The sequence below is a fragment of the Gekko japonicus genome, unplaced genomic scaffold, assembly GCF_001447785.1.
Source record: "Gekko japonicus isolate JY-2015 unplaced genomic scaffold, Gekko_japonicus_V1.1 scaffold936, whole genome shotgun sequence".
NCBI classification, from domain to species: domain Eukaryota; kingdom Metazoa; phylum Chordata; class Lepidosauria; order Squamata; family Gekkonidae; genus Gekko; species Gekko japonicus.
In genome coordinates this window covers 241,838-264,253 of record NW_015173702.1, presented here as the reverse complement: position 1 = coordinate 264,253, position 22,416 = coordinate 241,838, and the positions used below count along the sequence as shown (strand labels likewise).

Sequence of the window (22,416 nt, the reverse complement as noted above, 5' to 3'; positions counted from 1 at the left end):
GGAAGCAGGAGCGCTAGATAGAGGTTCTCCCAGAGCCTAAGGGACAGGAGAGGGAAAGTGATTAATTAAGAATGGAGGAGGCACTTTTCCTGTGAATTGAGATTGGGGAATGAATGCCTTACCACATGATACCCTCCCAACTGCTCCTTTTCTCCTTCTCCTCTCCCCCCCCTTTAATAGGGATTCAAGCAGAATAAAGCTTCCCTCCCCCCTTTTAAACGAATGCTCAGCTGCCGTTAACATTCTGTGTCTTTGGAAAGGCTGGGATGTCTGCTCAGTTACTATTAGGCTGGTCTGGTGGTTGTTTTTTTAAAATCACAAACTAATGTTTTTCTGTGTATCCCCTGGGCATGTGGAAATCCAGTTTACCTGTTGGTGGTCTGTTTTGCTTTCTGCTGTTAAGACTAGATCAGTGGTGGCGAACCTATGGCACGGGTGCCAGAGGCGGCACTCAGAGCCCTCTCTGTGGGCACGCGTGCCATCGCCCCAGCCAGGCCTAGACCGTCATTAAAGTGTCGAATTCTCTGCCAAATAATTTTAAGTAAATGAAAGCATTTGGGATTACTTTCCTTACTTTGTTTGGATCATCTTAAGTTAATGTATGAGTTGTTTTTTCTAAAGTAAAACCTCAGTATTCAGGTTAAACTGCCGTGTTGGCACTTTGCGATAAATAAGTGGGTTTTGGGTCGCAGTTTGGTCACTCGGTCTCTAAAAGGTTCGCCATCACTGGACTAGATCGTGAGGTTTGCTAGTAGAAGGGACTTCGCAGGTGCAGGGCAGCATTCAGCTGACACCTTAGCTGAGGGGATGTTGGTTGGGGCTCAGCACCCATCAGGACAGTGCAGGGAATAAAAAGTATCAAAAAGTATATAGTACTAATCAAATGAGTCTAGTATTTCAGACACAGGGCTCAAATATTTCAGACACAGGGCTCAAATATTAATTTTTTATAAGTTTACTAAGAGAAGGAATGATTCATTTTTAATGGAAGATCCATATATGTTCATCTTATTTTACACCAGCGTTGTATTTCCTTGCTAAAGTCTTGAGCCTCCTGGTTTCGGAGTTTGTTTTATAAACAGGACTAGCCGTTTTTAATTATTTTCCCCAAGAATGACCTTTATGTATGGGAATATTGAAGCTAGAGTTGCCAGCTGCAGGTTTGGAAATACCTGGAGATTTGGGGGGTGAAGCCTGAGGAGGGTGAGATTTGGGGAGGGAAGGGACTTCAATGGTGTATAATGCCATAGACTCCGCCTTCCAAGGCGGCCATTTTCTTGAGGTGAACTGATCTCCATCACCTGGTGATCAGTTGTAATAGCTGGGAAACTCCAATTGAAGCCTGTTCTTGTATGTATTGATAACTAAACTTTCTCAGTATTTCACAAAGGTAATTTTTACTGTTGCGTCATTATCAACAGATTGTCTTGCAAAGTGGAATGGAACGTGTGCAGTCGTTTTTCTTAAAAAGCAAATGCCGCTTGCCTCTTAGTCCAAGCCTTGTAGCAAAAGAACTGAATGTCAAGGTATAGTTGTTTGTCTAGATTTTCGGTTTTTAATTACATAATGTACTTTATGCAAGTATGACTGGAAGGTGAGAAGATGGAAACGGATGCTGGTTGGGCAGTTTTTCAACATCGTGCTCATGTAGATTGGTTGAGTACAAATTAAACTTAGCAAGAGGCCCAGGGTAGGGGGAGAAAAAGAACGCAGAGCTCTTGTTATAGATAATGGCAAATTGCTTGGCATAAGGACAAGATAGTTAGGAACATAATTGCCTTGCCAAAGATTTATCTAGTCCAATTTTCTATTTCAACAGCAGCTAGCCTGATACCTCTGAGGAATTCGTAGGCAGAACATGGTGGTTTGCATTTAGCTATCATGACGAAGAGTGCCGTAACCTAAAATGGTAATCAAAAGAGATTTTGACGTGTCTTTTGGTAGCACTAAAAATAACACATTCTGCCAATGCGAATGCAACATAATTGTAATGCTTTGATAAATACTAAGATATCAAAGAAGTAGGTATGCATTCATGAGGAAAGATCAGGACATAGTTCAAGTTACAAATTTTTTTGTAAGATTTTTTCTTTTTACCTGTGAATATTTAAAAAAAACCATTACCAAACCAGAGGCAAAGACATGTATAAATTGTTTGCATGTGGCCATTAAAAATAAAGTAGGGCTGCCTTAACTCACTGAAATTGAAAACTGTTTATCAGATCTTCTCAGAGGAAACTGATGTAATTCAGTGAGCCAGTTTGATGTAGTGGTTAAGTGGGCGGACTCTAATCTGAGAGAACCGGGTTTGATTCCCCACTCTTCCACTTGAACCTGGCTGGATGACTTTGGGCAAGCCGTAGTTTCTAATAAGAGCTGTCCTTGAAAAAGAGCAGTTTCTGCCAGAGCTCTCTCAGCCCCACCTGCCTCACAGGCAATGTTCCCTCTAACCTGAGTTTGTGTGAGCTAGCTCACTGTTTTTTAGCCTCCGGCTCACACAGTTTTGTCTTAGCTCAGGAAGGAGGGCTCCAGAGCAAACTAATTTATGCAGGAGCCAAATCGCTCACTCACAACTTTAATGCCAGGAGCTCACAAAGTAGAATTTTTGCTCACAAGACTCCACAGCTTAGAGGGAGCATTGCTCACAGGGTGTCTTCTGTTGTGGGGAGGGGAAGGGAAATGAGTTTGTAAGCCGCTCTGAGACTCCCTTGGGTAGTAAAGGGTGGGGTATAAATCCAATCTCTTCTTTTCCTCACTTTGTGTCTCCATTGGGGAGAAAGCTGGGGTATAAATGAAGTGAATAACAATGAAGTAATTTCACTAAATATTCTTAAATCTGCTTACAGCCCTCTTTATTTTAATGCTAGTAATCTTGTCCTTAAGGTAATCAATGTAAAATATCTTTGACAGGCATGTTCCTACTTCAGTTCGAATGCAGTGCCCCTAAAAGTTGCTTTGGTGAATGCTGATCCATTGGGAGAAGAAATTAATGTTATGTTTAAGGTATATTTTTCTGTTGGCAATAGAAATTTTATTAATATTGTTCTTTTGACATCCGTTAGATTCTGATGGTGCATACCTGATTGTCACATGTGAAATTCAGTTTCATATTCAGAGGCTCAATCTGTAAGCAAGACTTTGACAATAGAAGGAGGCTAAAATAAAGGTGTAAGTTTAAGAATATGTTAAATGGTCACATTGGTTCAAGACCGCCTTCCAGATGTTAGAGGTGCCACATCTAATTCTGCATGCCCAGTAAGACTTTGGACAAGTTTTATAAACAGCAAATTCTCCTTCTTCTGTTATTCCACTTCCCCCTTCCACCTTTGATGCATAACCAATCACTTTTGGAACTTCGTTTCAAACACATTTTGTGACCTACCATGGGGGCTTGTTGTTCAAAGAAAAAAAGTCAGAAGTCCAATAACAGGTACAATTTTTTCAACAGACCCTAGTATATATATTTTTTTTCTAGTATCATACTTTAGATTTTGTCTTCATACTTGTTTAAGCTAAGTGCTGAAAGAACCAATGCTGAATTGCCTACAAATGAGGTGTTATCATGAAGCTGCATTAAGGCAATGGGCGATTTCGCACTGGAGCTGCGTCGCGGCGCATCTGCCGTTTGCCCCGACACTATTTGTCAATTTCACACCCGAGGCTGCGGGGCTGCATTTGACCCGCGGCTTCGCCCGATTTCCGCCGCAGTTTCGTGATCCTCAAAAACCAGGATCACGAAACTGCGGAGGAAATCGGGCGAAGACGCGAGTCAAAATGCAGCCCCGCAGCTTCGGGTGTGAAATTGACATATTTGTGTTGGGGTAAACGGCAGCTGCGCCGCGAGGCAGCTCTAGTGCGAAATCGCCCAATGTGAATCCCTTTCTACAGGAAATTGTAACGCTGTTCCTTGAGCTTTTGAGATTTTACCAGATATTGCTTGTTTACCTCCAAGCCTGTCTGTATAGCATAAAGATAAGGAAACTAGGTCATCAAAATGCAGAATTCTCTGGACAAGGCCAGTTTCTGTTCTCATTCAGGAAAATATGCATCTTGCCTGTGAGGCTTGTCCTGTGGAAAGTCCCTTTCTTTATTTGCTGCCTTGTTCCGTTTTAGGTTGGGGAAGATCTGCGACAGGATATGTTGGCCTTACAAATGATAAAAATCATGGATAAGATCTGGTTACAGGAAGGACTGGACCTGCGGATGGTTAACTTCAAATGTATTTCAACTGGCAAAGATAGAGGTGCGAACAATTCCTAGTTCTTACTGAGTGGTGTCTTCTGTGGCACCTAGGCCTTGATCTGCTCTGTCTCAATTCCCAGTGAGAGTAGTAACTTTAGAGGCCGAGACTTCAGAGCTAGAAGGCTGAGTACCTCTCTGGCTTTCATAACAAATTATGCAACATTTGCAAAGGAAGCCAGAAGGGTGCTTTGTAAGTAGAGTATAAAGAGCTGCGGTGGCTCAAGGGGTTAAGACGCTGAACTGCAGGCTGTGGAAGGTCGGTAGTTCAGCAGTTCAAGACCCGAGTGTGCCGCATGACGGAGTGAGCTCCCGTCTCTAGTTCCAGCTCCTGCCAACCTAGCAGTTCAAAAGCAAGAAATTGCAAGTAGATAAATAGTGGGAAGGTAACAGCGTTCCGTGCGCCGGCCACATGACTACAGAAATGTCTTCGGACAGCACTGGCTCTTCAGCTTTGAAACGGAGATGAGCACCGCAACCCTAGAGTCGGATTCGACTGGCTTTCGAGCAAGGGAAACCTTTACCTTTACCTTAGCATTGTCAGGGAGTAAAATGGATTGAGATATCCAAGCGTAATTGCAAAAAAAAATCTTTGTTTAGTACTGATACGCAAAGGGTCAGAGATGAGCTATAGAAAGCATAAATATAGAACTGTTAAATATCTTTATATGAGGATATCTTGGGATGGAGCTTGATGGTGTATTTTAATAGAAAACAGAAGCAGGAGGAGGAGGGAGTGATCTTGGAATCAGAAGCACCGTGTTGGGAGAAGGGGGTGAGGAAGTGATGAGAACTAAATTTTCCCCAGTGTGCCATTTGATAACCTTAGTATTACTGTTCTGGGGGGTGCACTGTTGGGTGGGAAGAAAGGTTGGTTTTTATACCCCACTTTTCTCTTCCTTAAGGGATTTCAAAACAGCTTACAATCATCTTCTCTTAGGGTTCCCAGACCGCCAATCTGGGTGTGGGTTCCCTGATTTTTTGGGGCTTCTGCCCACCGCCAGCAAGCTGGCCAGCAGGGGAAGCTCCACCCCTGAAAAGTGACATTGCATGGTGACATCCCCAATGCAATGATATTGTACTGAAGTAATGTCATCGCGTTGGTGAAATTGCGTGGTGATGCTCTGCTTTTTGGGCAAAACTCTATGGTTTGAGCCCAATTTTAACTATAGAGTTTGCCCCAAAAGTAGAGTGCCACCCCCAATGTCACTAACACAATGACTTCACTTCCTCATGATGTCATTGCATCAGAGACGTCCCCGCTGACTCCCAGACTGCCCCCCAAATCCCCCCACAAGCGTGATGATCACTGATGCCTGGCAACCCAATCCCCACAACAGGCAGCTTGTGAGGAAGGTAGGGCTGAGAGAGTTCTGAGAGAACTGTGACTGGCCCAAGGACCCCCAGCAGGCTTCCTGTGGAGGAGCGGGGAATCAAACCCGGTTCTCCAGATTAGAGTCTGCCACACTTAACCACTACACCACAAAAGCAGACCAGTTAAAATTCAGGGGATCCATTACTAGATGTCCCAGCCTCATCTAGTTCGGGCATCAAATATATGATTGGGGTGAAGTGAGAGCTGCAAATTGTAGAATTTCTGCAACTGGTCTCATATGTAAGACTAAGAAAACAGTATGGTTAATGGTCTTTCTTGGCTGCCAGCTATTGATTTCACTCAGGTGCACTGACTAAGGATCAAACTGAGTTTGCTGCCCTGTATACTGAGTTTTAACACTAGATAAAAACAGAGACGCTGCGAGAACTTGTGGAGGCCACCTCATTTCCCCCTGTATCCCCTTTCACACACTATTTCCTGCTTCCTTCCTACTGGCAACCCCCATAAGCTTTCACTGCTTCCTTCTCTCCTTCCCACCCAACCGACCTACTTTTATCTGCCCCCCCATCTTCACCTAAATTATTTCATTTAAACCCTTCCTTTCTCCAAAATGGAGACCAAAAGCAGCTTACCTTATTCTCCTCTCCTCCATTTTATCCTCAAGAACAACCTTGTAAAGTAAGTAAGGCTGAGAATGTGTAACTGAACCAAGGTTACCCACTGAACTTCTGCAGTGAAGTTGTGATTTGAACCTGGGTCTCTGAGAATCCTAGTCTGAAACTCTAACCATTACACCAGTCTAGTTTTTGTGGGGCGGCTGGTGTTGAATGGTAGTGAGCAACCAGTCCTAGACAAATCAAGCAAGTCATGTGGTAGCAAGCAGGGGTCATTTCCTGCAGGAATACACAGGAGCGGAGCTCCGGCAGTAAAGAGCCCGGGGGGCGGGCACATGCAACAAGCCCCACCCCCTGCTCCCAGCAGCCCTCAGTTGGGCCACAAGGAGCAAGAAGCAGCCAGGGAAGTTGCAGAGCCCCCCCCCCGGCCCACCTTCAGCTCTCCCTCCTCTATGAGAGCAGATCTGCATGTGTCCCCCCCCCCCCATAGCTAGCAATCCAAAACAGTCCAGTGGAGCCTGAGCGGTGGGTGTTGCCTTCTGACACACTTCCGGTGACGTCAGGGGGTGGGGCATATGCAAATAAGTTATGCTAATGAGTTATGTTAATGAGCTCCTGCACCTCTTTTTCTACGAAATGACCCCTGGTAGCAAGTCACCCAGGCTATCAGGCCTTGTCCTGATGAGTCCTCTGATTCCTCTTACACCTGATGAGTCCTTTATCATTTTGGGGTTTGTTTGTTGTTTAAAAACCTATTTTTGTTTTTAAGATTTCAGATTTTTCTGCAAATATGGGGCATTTTTCAGGTTTCTGGAAAGCTCTGCCTAGTCTATTCATGGCTCTAGTCTCCCGATTTTAGTATTGTCATATTTGGTCATGGTGAAAATCAGGCAATAGAATGCATTTGTAATCTGTATTGCTACAAATATTTCTAATTTTTTGGTCTATAAGTAGTATGGATTCTTTGAAATATTTCTTTACAGTGTTTCATAGACCTAAGTTAACATATGATAGAAAAGTAGGAATGATAAACCTCTTGGTAAGAAATATTTTATATATGTTTAAAGGAATGGTGGAGCTTGTTCCAGCTTCAGATACACTTAGGAAAATTCAAGTGGAATATGGGGTGACTGGATCCTTTAAAGACAAGCCTCTTGCAGAATGGCTAAGAAAATACAACCCTACTGAAGAAGAATATGAGAAGGTAAGTTCCTGCAGATTCAGGCCGTGAACTTTTATGATATAACTATTAGACTTTTAAAAATGAAATACTGAATATTATGTCCTACTGACTTTAAAGAAATAAGCTCTCTTTGGGAGTACGTCATAATTTAAAAATATATGTGCTGTGTGGAGGAAAGGCTTCAAGGCAACACCTATTATTCTAACGTTGGCTTAAACTAATGGCATTTATCCAGCCTCACAGTTCCAAAGACTTTGGGGCACTTCGCTTCTTAAAAGGCAGCAATTTCTTTCAGTGCCTGTCTCACTTAGTCCCTATGATATTACTGAGGGTCTGCTGTTGCCCAGGAACAGAGTTTCAGGAGGCTCAGTGGGCTCCAATGAGAGGGTAGGTCCTGTTTTTCAAGGTGTCAGGGTTGTTGGATTAGATGGCCATAGCTTTCAAATTTCAGGCACTTTCAGGTGCTTAAATTATGCCATTTACACACAATGGGTGCGTTCAGACACGCCGTTAGATCTGGTGTCGTGACAGTTCAGCAACGGATTTTATATGCACGATCACACAGTCAGCATCTGCCTTCCGTGCTCTGCTACTGTGTTTAGAAAACCGACATTTAAACGGTCACTTGTTTTAGAGTTTAGATGAGTTCGGGATCTCACGGAAGCCATTTTCTGGTCAAACGTTTAAAGGGAAGTCTTTTGTTGGGAGGGGTTGGATTGATTCGCCCTGGTGGTTCTGCGCATGCGCCATGGTAGTTCCCCCCCTGTTCTACAGATGAGGGCCTTTGCGCATGTGCAAACTGAGAAAAAAATTTAAAAACCCGCCAACACATGCTCCCACGTGTCGGTAGTGTAGACGCTGGGGAGCGATGTGACTGCGCGGTGAGGCGGGATAAGGGAGGTAAGTGTGATAGCGATTATCCAGATCAAATATAATCCGATCAGAACCAGAGCAGTTTAACTCGCTCTCAGCATGCCGTCTGACCATGCCCAATGTTGTTGTTTAACATACAGAAGGTATCTGTTAGGGAAATAAACCTTTTGTTCCTTCCTTTCCTCCATTTTAAGATTTTTAAAAAAAAACATTGCAGCTTCTGCAATACAGTACCTTATTTTTAAAATCTTGTTAACTTGCTAGCAAAATTAACTGTTTTTTTTAAATTCCCTATTATTTCCAGCTATCAGAAAAATATGCCTCTTTAATATGACCATCTCTTAGTTGAACAAGTTCTGACAATTCTGATAGCTTTGCAGTACTTTTTGCATCCAAGATTTGATTATGAGATGTTTACTAGTTTCTTTTGCAGTTTCTTTTGCAGCTGTAATCATGTCATAAATCATCGTTATATAGACTTTTGGACTATAGGCATCAGCTAGTCCCAGTAATGCTACCTTGGAACCTAAAGGGATGGTAGTCCTTGTAATATGATACGCTTCTTTTCTTTTTTTCAGTATTCGTCTGTGTGCGTGCGTGCGTGCGTGCCTGGAAGTCATGGTGACTTCTGGCAACCCATACTGGGGCTTGGATGTTTTCAGAGAGGTGGCTTGATATGCCTGCCTCTGCGTCCTGGCCCTGGTATTCTGTTGGAGGTCTCCCAAGTACTTGCCAGGGCTGGCCCTGCTTAGCTTCTGAGATCTGACCAAGTCAGGGCAATATGATATATTTCTGTAAGAACATTTTCGCCACTGGACATTGCCAAAACATGCGTATAAGACCAGCCTTCTTTTTGTCACATTTCCAACATGCATGTTGCTGTAGCATCAGAAGAGGAGAAAATAGTTCGCCATTCTTTTTTAGTAATGGCTTCAGCAATGATCTTATGCCATTTCTTTGCAAAATTGCTTTTTAATATCTCCAGAAGTGGAGAGAAACAGCCATAATTGGCTGAGATACGTCATTTTCTTATTATATACTATATCCTGAAATTTTTTCAAACATGACTTCATATTGTTTGCCAGCTGCGTTGCCGTAATAAAGCTACATATTTGAAAAAATGAAACCTTGTTAGCTGTTTCGTTTTTCTTATTTCAGTATATGAGAAACAATTCCCATTAAGGGTTACATCCAATAGCTTACTACGGTTTGTTTTATCCCAGTCTGACCATGGCTGCATGATTTTAAAGTGTGCTTTAAATATAGAGGACTACAATAATGAACTTTCTGGGTTTAAAATCCTTCTAAAAGATGTCCAGATATAAATTATTGCATCAATCATTGTTTTACTAGGTTTAGTATAGTCTCTCCTGATAATTTTTTACTTTAGAAGCATACCATGGCAATACAATTAATTTTGAACTAACACCAACTTGACTTACATGTATCAATTTATGAATGGTCTTTAATATTGCTGCATGGTAACCCACATTCTAATTTTCTTCTTTGTATAAATTGTAATGCTACCTTTGTTTGTCATTCCTTAGAAACTTTGTGAATTCTTTTTGCCATGAATTTAGTATTTGTCTTGTCTGTTTTATTGGTACATTTTTAAAAAGGGAAAGAAATATTGGAACAATCATCATTTTTAAGGTTATTTTTCTAAACCAAGAAAGTTGTAACGCTGACCACCTATCCAGATCTACTTTAATTGATTCCCATACTCTAGTATCATTTTCTCTGTATAGATGTAACTCTGTGCTTCTGTTTTTGTTTAATTTTAGGCTTCTGAAAACTTCATCTATTCTTGTGCAGGATGTTGCGTAGCCACATACGTCCTTGGTATCTGTGACCGTCACAATGACAACATAATGCTTCGCAGCACAGGGCATATGTTTCATATTGATTTTGGAAAGTTTTTGGGCCATGCACAGATGTTTGGAAGCTTTAAGAGGTATGCTATGAAACAATGAAAAAATAAAATGGGAGATGACATGTCTGTTTTGTGTTCTGGAAACTGCATGTCAGACTTAATCAGGGGTCGTTTCGTAGAAAAAGAGCTAGGGGAACTTATTAGCATAACTCATTAGCATATGCTACACCCCCTGACATCACCAGAAGTGTGTCATAAGGCCACACCCTCTGACATCACCGGAAGTGTGTCATAAGGCCACACACCCTGCCCCCAATGGTCCCGGCAGCCTTGCAGCTCCACTGCCGAGCCCCATGAGGGGCCCAGTGGTGGACCTGCAAGGCCGGTGGGAGTGCAAGGAAGCCCCGCGAAGGCTCTACCTGGCCCCAGGCAGGCAGGGGTGGGGAGAGGCAGGGAGGAAGCAACCTCCTCCTGGCTGAATGAGGGCCGGAAGCGGGGCGACCAGAAGCGGGGGGCGGGACTTCGTCATGTGCCCCGCCCCCCGTACCTCACCCGGGGGAACTGCGATCCCCCCCCAAAATGACCTCTGGACTTAATAGTTATCATAAAGACTGGCAGCCTTCTCTAGCAACATACTTTTCTAGCTGTAATTTCAGTTAAAAGAATATTATGTGTGAAAAGGTAAGACCGCTACCCAAATGCTTTCTCAAATTATAACTTAGGATCTATGTCTGCCCTGAATCTTCTTTCTGTTCCCTGTCCCTAATGTTTCTTGCTCTCACTTGTCGTGGGCAAACATTGTCCAGACCCTGCTCCTGAACAATTGATTAAGTGAGGGCAGGGTGTGCATTTCATTTTGGTGTGAAATTTTTCACAAACACTGTCTCATGTTTGACTGAGTCCTGTTTTGAGTGTTTTGATAATATCCCATCATCTTACAGATTTACCTACAAAAAAAATATGGAAAGTGATTTTTTTAAGCCTGTCTGCAAAGACCTCTAAACTGGCTGTTTCAGCAAATGGAGCACTTTGTCATGTCCCTGACATCGTAACTGACCTGTTTCAGATGTAGTGGTCATAATTTAACAGTCAGCATATTCTGAAACCTGGACATTCTAATTGTACCACTATGTGTTGAGATCAAGGCTTGTCCTTTGTTGATCTTTTTCAGGGCTACTTTTTGGGCAGGAACGCACAGGAACGGAGTTCCGGCTGGCTCCTGAGTTGGCCATGCCCAGCAGGGACTCATTAGCATAATAGGCCACACCTAATAGCAGAAGGAGCTGCGGTGGCTCAAGTGGTTAAGACGCTGAACTGCAGGCTGTGGAAAGTCAGTAGTTCAGCAGTTCGAGACCCGGGTGCCGCATGATGGAGTGAGCTCCCATCTCTACTTCCAGCTCCTGCCAACCTAGCAGTTCAAAAGCAAGAAATTGCAAGTAGATAGGGACAGCGCTGGCTCTTCGGCTTTGAAACGGAGATGAGCACCGCAACCCTAGAGTCGGACTCGACTGGCTTTCGAGCAAGGGAACCTTTACCTTAATAGCAGAAACTCATTAGGATTGGCTTCACTTAGGGTATGTGTGGCCTAACATGCAAAGGAGTTCCTGCTACAAAAAAAGCCCGGGGTTTTGACAACAAAGTAAACAGAATAAGAAGCGAAAGGCGGATGTGGCTGGACTACAACACTTCTGGTAACATGCTAATATGCTAATATGCTAATGAGTTTCTGCTGCTGGGTGTGGCCTCTTATGCTAATGAGTTCCTGCTAGGCTTTTTCTACCAAAAAAGCCCTGATCTTTTTCCTTATATGCATAGGATGTAGGTAAAAATCTCACCATGCAGGTGAGAATCTCAGAAGTAAATGAAATGCTGTAGCACATCCCAGGGTAGATAACTTGAATTTGTTGCTTAAGACTCTATTAATTTCACCTTCTTTTTTGAAAGGGACCGGGCTCCTTTTGTGCTGACATCAGATATGGCCTACGTCATCAATGGGGGTGAAAAGCCTACTATTCGTTTCCAGTTGTTTGTTGATCTCTGCTGCCAAGCTTATAACCTGATCAGGAAACAAGCCAACCTCTTTGTTAATCTGCTGTCACTGGTAATAGCCCTACGTTGTGTCTTGTATGGTTGATGATCTGTGGAAATCAGGCTACATTATATATAAAAAAATTTTGCCAGCTGATGTGTTCATATCAACGATGTGGTTTTAAAGCACAAGACATTCCTGTTTAAGTTTAAAATGTGGCACTTAAAATGGAAAATACTAGCTTATCTACTTGTACAAGCACAGTTACCTGTATCTTTAGAAGTGCTGCCAGATTTAAGATGCGTTATTCCCCCTCTGTAGATGCTCTCTTCTGGCTTACCAGAACTCACTGGAGTGCAAGACTTGAAATACGTCCAGGATGCTCTTCAGCCCCAAACCACAGATGCCGAAGCTACAATTTTCTTCACAAGGTACAACAAAAACAGGCGTTTTAAAGGTGTTATGCTTGAGTGTTTCCATCAGCTTTGATGATGTGCTTGTGAAGAAATCTCTTGGCTGCGTCTCAGGGTAACAAAATCAAAGTGTTTTCTGAATTTCTTTCCGTTTGCACTTGGTGTAAATATCGTCTGGCATCTATGTTCGCTGTGCTAGAAATTCATTTTTTCAAACAGTTGTTACATAGTAAAAGGTAAAGGTTCCCTTGCTCGAAAGCCAGTCGAATCCGACTCTAGGGTTGCAGTGCTCATCTCCGTTTCCAAGCCGAAGAGCCAGCGCTGTCTGAAGACGTTTCCGTGGTCATGTGGCCGGCATGACTCAACACCAAGGCGCACGGAACGCTGTTACTTTCCCGCTGAAGTGGTACCTATTTATCTACTTGCAATTTCTTGCTTTCGAACTGCTAGGTTGGCAGGAGCTGGAACTAGAGATGAGAGCTCACTCCGTCATGCACTCGGGTCTCGAACTGCTGAACTACCGACCTTCCACAGCCTGCAGTTCAGTTTAATTTCCATCGTTATGTTTGCAGAATTTGGTTTTGGTCGTGACTGGCAAGGATGGGATTGTAACTAACAGGGATGGGGTGCTAATTAAATTAAGCTTAATTAAATTAAAGGAGGCCTGCTGGATGGTGGGGAGCTGGGTGACTCCTGGGCAGCCATGGTGGAGGGAGGGAGAGAAAGAGGGAGGCGGCGACAAGCTCTCTGGGGCTGGCTCTGGCAGACTGCTAGCAGGGAGCGTAGAGCAGTCTAGCATTAGCAGCACCACCAGCAGCAGAGTCCTTGTGGCTGGTCCAGCACAGCCTCACCACGCAGGCCAATGGGCAGCCCCTGGCCAGCACGGGTACACCCCGGCCCAGGAAACGCCATGGAGGAGACCCAGCAGCTGGGTTCTTGTTTCCATTCTGGTGTTGGGAGCGAGCTTGCGGGAGAGGCCACGGGCGAGTGCAAGCCGCAGCCCGATTCTTTGGAAGTAATGAACGCTGTGCAGGGCAGGCTCCCATTGGCTCTTGGCGGCGTGGCCCTGGGAGGGTGCAAGGCCATGTTCCATCTGGGTGGGAGGGGCAGCTGCGGCTCGCACTCTCTGCTTGGGAAGTCCTGCTGGCAACTGCGGTCGAGGAAGCGTGTGCTGGGCCAAGAAAGTGAAGACGGAACACTGCAAATGTGCAAGGGGGAGAGCCCCGTGGCCCCCCCCAGCTACAGCCCTGGTTGGAAGGGACCTCCAGGGTCATCTAGTCCAACCCCCTGCACAATGCAGGAAATTCACAAAAACCTAATCCCATTTGGATGTTTCTAGGAAATGGACTTCTAGAATTTCTCTAGTGGTATCTGGCATAACTCAGACTGGGGGCTAGTTCACTCACTTCATCATCAGTTTCTCTGGGCAAGTTTGGTGCTGGTATGACGGGTTTTGTACACAGTGTGCCTTACTCTGTATGTTATTTTATGTAAAAATGACATGACTTTGAAGCTGGGTAAGATACCTGAATGTAACTAAAAGAGCAGAATGGCTGTAATATTGGGTCTAGGGCTGCCAAGCCGCGGCGGGGGATCCGCACGTCTTCACAGGATCCCTGCCGCGGGGGACAGCGATACGCATTGCACCGCCTTCGCCAGGATGTGACGCTACGTGTCGCTCTGGCAACGGGGCTGTTTGGAGTCCCATTGCCAGAGCGACGCGTAGCGTCACATCCTGGCGACGGCGGTGCAACACGTATCGTTGTCCCCCGCGGCAGGGATCCTGTGAAGATGTGCGGATCCCCCGCCGCGGCTTGGCAGCCCTAATTGGAGCATATTTTGGCACAGGAAAAAGCAGTGCGCAGCATAATCTTGGGAGGCAGCCTTTTACCCAGAAAGAACAGTGCTAGGCAAAGGAATAGTGCTGATTGAAAGGAGGCCGGGGGCCTCAAAATTGGTCTAATTTGGTTTGAGCAGAGCTCAGTTTCTGACAAGGGCAGGGGAGAAGAGTGCTTATACAAAGATCCCTAAAGAGACATTATCTTCTTGACCACATATATCAAATAGTCTTTATTATGAGTTTAGCGGCAAAGAAACCAAGGCTTTTCAGATACTCTTCAGAGAATCCCGATTTGGCAACTACGTTCAGTACAAAACTTTGCCGTGAGTTAGATTCCATCTCTCCATATGGCAGTGCTAAAAAACGTGAGGATTCACAGAGGATCATTTTTAGCCAGCATCTAATGGCCAGAACTGTTGTTGGGAACAGTGGTAGCTGAAGCTGTTGAAGGGAAGCGCTGCCAACAATAACTAGGAAAATTTATTTTGGAGCACTTCTAAGGGGTAGAGATTGCAGACATCCAAAGCGCTGGTCAATATAGTAACTGAGGAAGAAGTCTCCTCTTAAAAAAATCTGGGGGGGGGGGAGGAAAATGGGACCAGCCATTTCTAGTTCTATAAAATCTAAGAGATATTTATACACAATAAAAATTTCATGAGAAAAATGTGCCCATTCTTAACTTACCTAAGCAGGGGTCCCAACATGGCACCCGTGAGCAGTGTTCCCTCTAAGCTGAGTTAGCGTGAGCTAGCTCACAGTTTTTTAGCCTCCGGCTCACACATTTTTGTCTCAGCTCAGGAAGAAGGATGGCTCCGGAGCAAACTAATTTATGCAGTAGCCAAATCGCTCACTCACAGCTTGAATGCCAGTAGCTCACAAAGCAGACTTTTTGCTCACAAGACTCCACAGCCTAGAGGAAACATAGCCTGTGAGCACCCTGGCACCCACCAACACATTTCCTGGCGCCCACCAAGCGTTTTTAGAAAGTGTGTGGAACCAGGTGTTGCCCAGCAGGTCTTCTGATTTGGCCAGGGGGAGTTCTCTTTGACTTTGCAGAAAAGCTGCTTCAGCGGCAGCTGACGCAAGGCTCTTCACTGCATGACTGAAGATGTATGGAAGAAAATGTTTTTAATAATAGTTTTAACAATATGTTAAACAGAGCTTCTGCCTGCAATGTTAAAAGAGTTACTATTAAAGTTGTGAATGTCACTCTGACGTTCTGTGGTCAGCCTTTACCTCCTTGGCAGCCATGTTGCAGTTGTGCCCACCATTCTGTGTCAGACTTCCAAAGGTGCCCACAGGCTCAACAAGGTTAGGGGGCCCTGTACTAAAGCAATGGTTTGATACTCTGTGAATTGGTCACTTGCTGGTTCTGAAAATATTACAACAAACAGGACCACGGTGTATAATAGCTAGTAAAACAGTAAATCACCGTGTACAATTAAACAAAATTTGTTGGTTTTTATATGCAATGTTTAGAATTCAATTATTAACAAAAGTACAACAATAACACTACAATATGCAATATAAAGCTTAGCAGTACATACAGAGTAATACAGTACTAGTTACAAACGACGGAGTTCTAGTACACTATCCGTTTGCGTGTCCTTCTTCAGGTTTGTCATTCTGTAATTGTCTGAGGGAAGCTTAGCCAATTATTATATGCTGTACACCCAGTCACGATAGAGCTTGCTATAGGAGCTCCCCAGTCACCAGAATCTAAGCGCGGTAGCGTACTCAAAAAATTGTATAAGAATTAGCATTTTGAAATATGGCTTGCAGCACTTCATTCTAATGAAGAAATAATTACAGAATGACAAATTTTGTTAATAACTGAATTCTAAACATTGCATATAAAAACCAACACATTTTTGTTTAATTGTACACGGTGATTTACTGTTTTACTAGCTAGGTTCTGAGAATGTGGCACAGCCAAAACGTTGTGCCTGTTCAGTACACGGGACAGAATGTAATTAGTTCTCCCTTCGTTTCAGACTGATTGAATCAAGCTTGGGCAGCGTTGCCACGAAGTTTAACTTCTTCATCCACAACCTTGCTCAGCTCCGGTTTTCGGGCCTGCCTTCCAATGACGAGCCCATCCTGTCTTTTTCTCCTAAAACGTACTCACTTAAACAAGATGGCCGCATCAAGGAAGTATCTGTGTTTACATACCACAAGAGATACAGCCCAGATAAATATTATGTGAGTTTGTTATGTTTTGTTTACTTATTTATTTGAACTTTTACCCCACTCTCCCAGCCAAGGCCGACTCAGGGCAACTTAAAAAGGTTAAAGGTCTCCCTTGCTCGAAAGCCAGTCGAATCCGACTCTGGGGTTGCGGTGCTCATCTCCGTTTCAAAGCCGAAGAGCCAGCACTGTCCGAAGACGTTTCGGTGGTCATGTGGCCGGCATGACTAAACACCAAGGCGCACGGAACGCTGTTACCTTCCCACCGAAGTGGTACCTATTTATCCACTTGCAATGTCTTGCTTTCGAACTGCTAGGTTGGCAGGAGCTGGAGCTAGAGACGGGAGCTCACTCCGTCATGCGGCACACTCGGGTCTCGAGCTGCTGAACTACTGACCTTCCACAGCCTGCAGTTCAGTGTCTTAACCACTTGAGCCACCACAGCTCAACAGATAATTACATTAAAAACATAATTTATGAATAAAACAGTTCTAAAACCATAATAAAGTGCTAGTGATCGTTGTTATCCATAAACGGTAGCAGCCATCATTCACAATTCTCAGCTCACAGTATTTGTCTTAGTTGCTTCCAGCAGTACTTGTTGTTCTGTAGGCTGTTGGTGGCAATTTCTAGGGCCCTCTCCGATGTTCTTCATTGGTGGTGGGCGGCGGCTCCCAAAAGCCTGGTGGAAGAGCTCTGTTTTACAAGCCCTGTGGAACTGTAAATGTCCCACAGGGCCCTGATCTCCTCCGGGAGCTCATTCCACCAGGTTGGGGCCGCCACCGAGAAAGCCCTGGTCCTGGTTGCCGACAGCCTAGCCTCCTTAAGACCCGGGAGGGCCAGCCGGTTCTGTGCCCCTGACCGCAGTGCTGTCTGGGGGACATATGGGGAAAGGCAGTCCCTCCGGTATGTAGTTCCCTGACCATGTAGGGCTTTAAAGGTAAGAACCAGCACCTTGAAACGAATCCGGTATGCTATCCGGCAGCCAGTGCAACGCCTTCAGCACAAGGCTGTATGTGCTCCCATCTAGAGAGCCCCATCAAGAGCCTTCAAAGGGGTAAAACATAACAAACTAAAAAACTCCCAGACTCATGGAATCAAGCATTGTTTACGTTAATTCACAAGCAAAATTCAGATGAAAAACAAATTAAGAGCTATAGGCCAATTTCATTGCTAAATGCGGATTATAAGCCATTTCTAGTTCTATAAAATCTAAGAGATAATTTATACACAATAAATGTATTGTGTTCTGGCTTTGGCAGACTGCTAGCAGGGAGCGTAGAGCAGTCTAGCATTAGCAGCAAAGTCCTTGTGGCCTGGCCCGGCACAGCCTCACCACGCAGGCCAATGGGCAGCCCCTGGCCAGCACCATAATAGCTACGAGGCTGAAAAAAAGGTAAAGGTTTCCCTTGCTCGAAAGCCAGTTGAATCCGAGTATAGGGTTGCAGTGCTCATCTCCGTTTCCAAGCCGAAGAGCCAGCACTGTCCGAAGACGTTTCCGTAGTCATGTGGCTGGCATGACTAGATGCCGAGGCGCACGGAACGCTGTTACCTTCCCATCAAAGCGGTACCTATTTACTTGCAATTTCTTGCTTTCGAACTGCTAGGTTGGCAGGAGCTGGGGCCAGAGACGGGAGCTCACTCCGTCATGCGGCACTCGGGTCTCGAACTGCTGAACTACCAACCTTCCGGTCTGCAGTCCAGCGTCTTAACCACTGAGCCGGAATGATAACAGCATCGGGTGGCACTGCTTTCCTTGCTTTGTTTCCTGTTCTGATGCATAGCAAAACACCATCATGGTGAACATGGAAAGGAGCCTCCACGTTCAGAACAGCCAAGTTAATTTCTTCAGTATATCTGTTCATCTTACTGATATACTTCAATTCCTTGTCTTCCCTCAGAAGACCTTTTAAAGAAGTGTAATAATTAAACTAATTATTTAAGAAGGATAATGATTTAAATTAATTTAAAAATAAATTAAATTAAATCTGATATTAAAATCGTGGTCCTTAAATCCTAAAGTCTGAACAGCTGACACTATTTCTTTGTCTTTCTCCTTGGCTTGATGGAAAACAGTTGTATCTTGTATACATTCATTTGAAAAGGGATTTATTTGCTTTCTGATTTGGCAGATCTATGTTGTCAGAGTTTTAAGAGAGGGGCAAGCTGAACCCACATTCATCTTTCGGACATTTGATGAATTTCAGGAACTTCACAACAAGCTTGGCATCCTGTTTCCTCTTTGGAAATTACCAGGGTATGTTTCAAACTGTTCTTATGTTAAAATGCTGTATTTACTGGCAGTAAGTTTCCTCTCTATGCAGACATAATGTTTTGACTTCCTAAGATTTGCTCTACAATGAACCTTTGAGAATAAATTCACATTAAAGCATTTCGAAGTATGCTGTAGTTGCATCTTGCCCATAGGCGGTCTTACCCATGAATATTATCTACTTTAAATTGGCCACAGTTTTCCAGGGTATCAGGCAGAGTTCGTTCTCAGTAACTGATGCTTGAGATCCTTTAACTGGAGTATGCTGAGCAAAAGTGTAAAAGTTACACATTCTAGAAATTCTTCCCTGTTTATGCATCTCCAGTAAATTCCATTCCAGGACAAATTCTGTTGGTGAGAGACAAGGCCATTACTACAGAACATGGGTCTGAAACATTCACATGTTTCACTATATCCTAAGGGCTGTTTGACTTACTTCCTGACTTTTAAAAATGTCAGTTACTCCCTAGAACAAATTATGTATCTTCCAAGTTGGTTTCTAATAAAATGTATCTCCCTAAAACTCAGTTCATGGCATACTTAGGCTTAGACAATCAAGATATGAAACTTGCACTTAACTGATTCTAAGGGTCTTGTAATAATGTTTGAAAATCAAAGGTTTATGAATTTGTATTCTAGCAAATACAGCTCCCTTAAGGTACATAACCACATGGAAATTTCTGTCCCCTCCCCCCAGAAAACTACGATAATAGCATCTGGTTCTTGAGCATTATTACTGGTGATTCTGCAATACAATGTTTTAGGGTTTTTTAAGTACCGTATGGCCATGTTACCATCCACAGAGTAAACGTTATTGTAGAAATATCGGAACTTGCTAATATTGTGGTTGGTAGTATCCCCAAATCTCTGTTTTGTGAGATCTCCCTTTGGTCTACGAAAATAGTGTCCTAGATTATATTATGACTTTTACTCAATATTTTGATTTCAGTGAAAAGTAAGTATTGATGGTTGCTGTAATCATTGCTGTCTGTGTTGTAGCTTTCCTAACAAGATGGTTCTAGGAAGAACTCACATAAAGGATGTAGCAGCCAAGAGGAAAGTAGAGCTGAATAGCTACATACAGAGTTTAATGAATACATCAACCGATGTGTCAGAGGTGATTATGAGAAGCATATTAATGACTTGGTTTCGGAACTTAATGCTTGATACAGTCAACTTTGCCTTTTCCCCGCTTACGGGCCAGTAATGCTGACTGTATTCCTTTTGGTGCCATCTAATGTGTTTTAATGTTTTCAAAGCTGCACTGAGCCCATAATGGGATATAAATGCAATAAATAAATAATAAAATAAATACATTAAATGTTCTTAATCTTCATTTGACTGTTTTATTTCTGGTCTATTGTATTTTTTGTTGTCGTCAACTGCCCTGAGCCCTGTGAACTCAGTGAAGGGCGGTATACAAATTGAATTTATAAATAAATAAAGTAAACTTAACGTAATTTTTTGTCTTTATCACCAGTGTGATCTTGTTTATACTTTCTTCCATCCCTTACTCCGTGATGAAAAAGCTGACGGAATTGAAGGAATAGCTAGGTGCACTGGTAAGAATATCATTTTTGCAATACGGATGATACATATCACTGTGATGTGAACACTGGAAATATTCTAATGGGGGGGTGATCCAAGCATGAAAGAAGCCAAGTGTGCTGTCTTGGTTGCCATGGATACGACACACTCTAAGCTGGAAAACACGGTCTCAGAATCCAGGTAAACAACAGAGCCAAAGGTCAGGTAGCCAGGGAAGTCAATTCAAGGTTGCAGGTGACAAGGAGCGCTGCTACACACACAAAAACAGGTCTGACTATGCAGAGTTGCTGCTGTGCTGGAGCAGGTGCAAAGAGTGCTTTTGAGCAAGTCCTCCCTTCCCTGGGAGTTGAGCCTGCCAAGGCTTACAGCTCCTCCCGTTGCCTTTGCAGGAGCTGCAGTCTGGCACTCCTGCTTCGCTCCTACATAGTCAGCCTCTGGCGCACTTTACATCTGGGGCACTCAGGAGAACTCGGCGGGGAGTCTGGCCTCGGGGTGTCTGCAACTGGGGGTGCTGGGCTAGGCTCAGGATCGCCCTCTCCTTCTGGCTGCACCTCCTGTGCCGCTGCTGGGGACTCTTCCTCCTCAGATACTGTTGAGGGTTCGTCTTCTGGGCTGACCCCTGCCTCTTCCTCGTCTGAGGAGTAGTCAGCCTCAGCAGAGCCACGACCCACGACACCAAGAACATATTGAACTTCTTTAAAAGTATGTACATGTTTCATGCTGCAGTCTTCAGGCAAATTAAATTTCCTTGAACAAGAGTGTAGTTGGATTCTTTCTTTTTTTTTTTTAAATAAATGATTTATTCCCTCTCCTAAAAAGGAGAGATATTTCGCTTAAAGTTCGGAAAGGGGGGAGGGTATATAGAGGGGTAAAGAAAAGATGAGTGGTGTTAAAGTATTAGTATATTAATCTTTTAGTATTAAAAGTTAACAGTCCATAATATCTTCTGCCTTCGGGCGTTCTTCTTTTCTTCTGTTTCTGTTGAATAAGGCAATTACTATATTAGTAATGTCCTTCTGAGGTTAATTTCTCTTTCAAAGTGTAGTCCGAAAAAGAAAAGAAAAAGAAAGTTTTTAAACTTTGGGGTCTTTTCCTCTCTTTTCTCTCAAGTTGTATTTCAATCCCGTCGCTCCTCCGGCTTCTTCGTCCTTCACCTCTCCCTCCGAGCTGCTGTCTTCCACGCTTAATGATGACATCCACTTGGCCACTTCTGCTCCTCCTTCTTTACTGGCGTGCCTTTTCAAGACATCTTGAGCCTTAAAGATAGAGTCTATTTTTTCTCTTTTATCTTTGAACTTGAAAACCAGACCTTCGGGCACCAGCCATTTATAACTCGTTTAAAGTTTTTGCAAGAAGGTGGTCAAGCCTTTATATTCCTTTCTTTTCATTCTGATTTCAAATGGAACATCTTTCAAGATCCTGATCATTTGGTCTCCAATTTTCAGGGGTGACGCTGATGTAACCTTTAAAATCTGGTCCCTGAGACGCTGTTTTGAGAATTTCACAACCACTTCTGCCGGCAACTTGTTTTTTCTTATGAAATTGGAGTAGGCCCTATAGACCAAATCCATTTCTTCTTTTATTTTTTCCGTTTCGTTGCCAGTTAGTGGTGCTAAAGCCACTGCCAAAATGTCTCTCAGGTCCTCTCCATCTTCTTCTCTCAATCCCTGAAATCGTAGAATTAAGTTTGATTTTTCCATTTGAAGCATTAGCATTTTCTTATCTTGCTTTTCTTGATGCTTTTCCACATTGAAGACCTTCTTCTTAACTATCTGTACTTCTTCTGCTGATGCCAGACATTTCTTTGCAATATCGTCTACCTTTTCGGCTGTCTCTGTCATCTTTTTTTGTTGAAGTCCAAAGGCACCTTCCATGGAATCAAGTTTCTGATTGATTTTTTGCAGTTCTGCCAGCAGATGGCGAGCAAGGTCACTCTCTTGTTGATTGACAGCAGTTCCAGCAGGAGAAAGGCTAGGATAGGAAGTCCCGCCTGTCTTCTTAAGTTGCTT

At 43.7% G+C, this 22,416-nt stretch overlaps 1 protein-coding gene across 1 annotated transcript in view; it reads left to right on the top strand.

Annotated features, from left to right (window-relative positions):
* The window catches only part of PIK3C2A (phosphatidylinositol-4-phosphate 3-kinase catalytic subunit type 2 alpha), a 75,372-nt gene that overhangs the window by 42,660 nt on the left and 10,296 nt on the right, over window positions 1-22,416 (top strand). Inside the window, exons 20-30 of the mRNA XM_015423252.1 lie at window positions 1,422-1,526; window positions 2,911-3,003; window positions 4,114-4,243; window positions 7,257-7,393; window positions 10,030-10,199; window positions 12,063-12,219; window positions 12,469-12,578; window positions 16,395-16,602; window positions 18,720-18,844; window positions 19,859-19,976; window positions 20,340-20,421. Coding sequence (XP_015278738.1) covers window positions 1,422-1,526; window positions 2,911-3,003; window positions 4,114-4,243; window positions 7,257-7,393; window positions 10,030-10,199; window positions 12,063-12,219; window positions 12,469-12,578; window positions 16,395-16,602; window positions 18,720-18,844; window positions 19,859-19,976; window positions 20,340-20,421 — 1,435 coding nt within the window. The remainder of the gene's footprint in view (window positions 1-1,421; window positions 1,527-2,910; window positions 3,004-4,113; window positions 4,244-7,256; window positions 7,394-10,029; window positions 10,200-12,062; window positions 12,220-12,468; window positions 12,579-16,394; window positions 16,603-18,719; window positions 18,845-19,858; window positions 19,977-20,339; window positions 20,422-22,416) is intronic.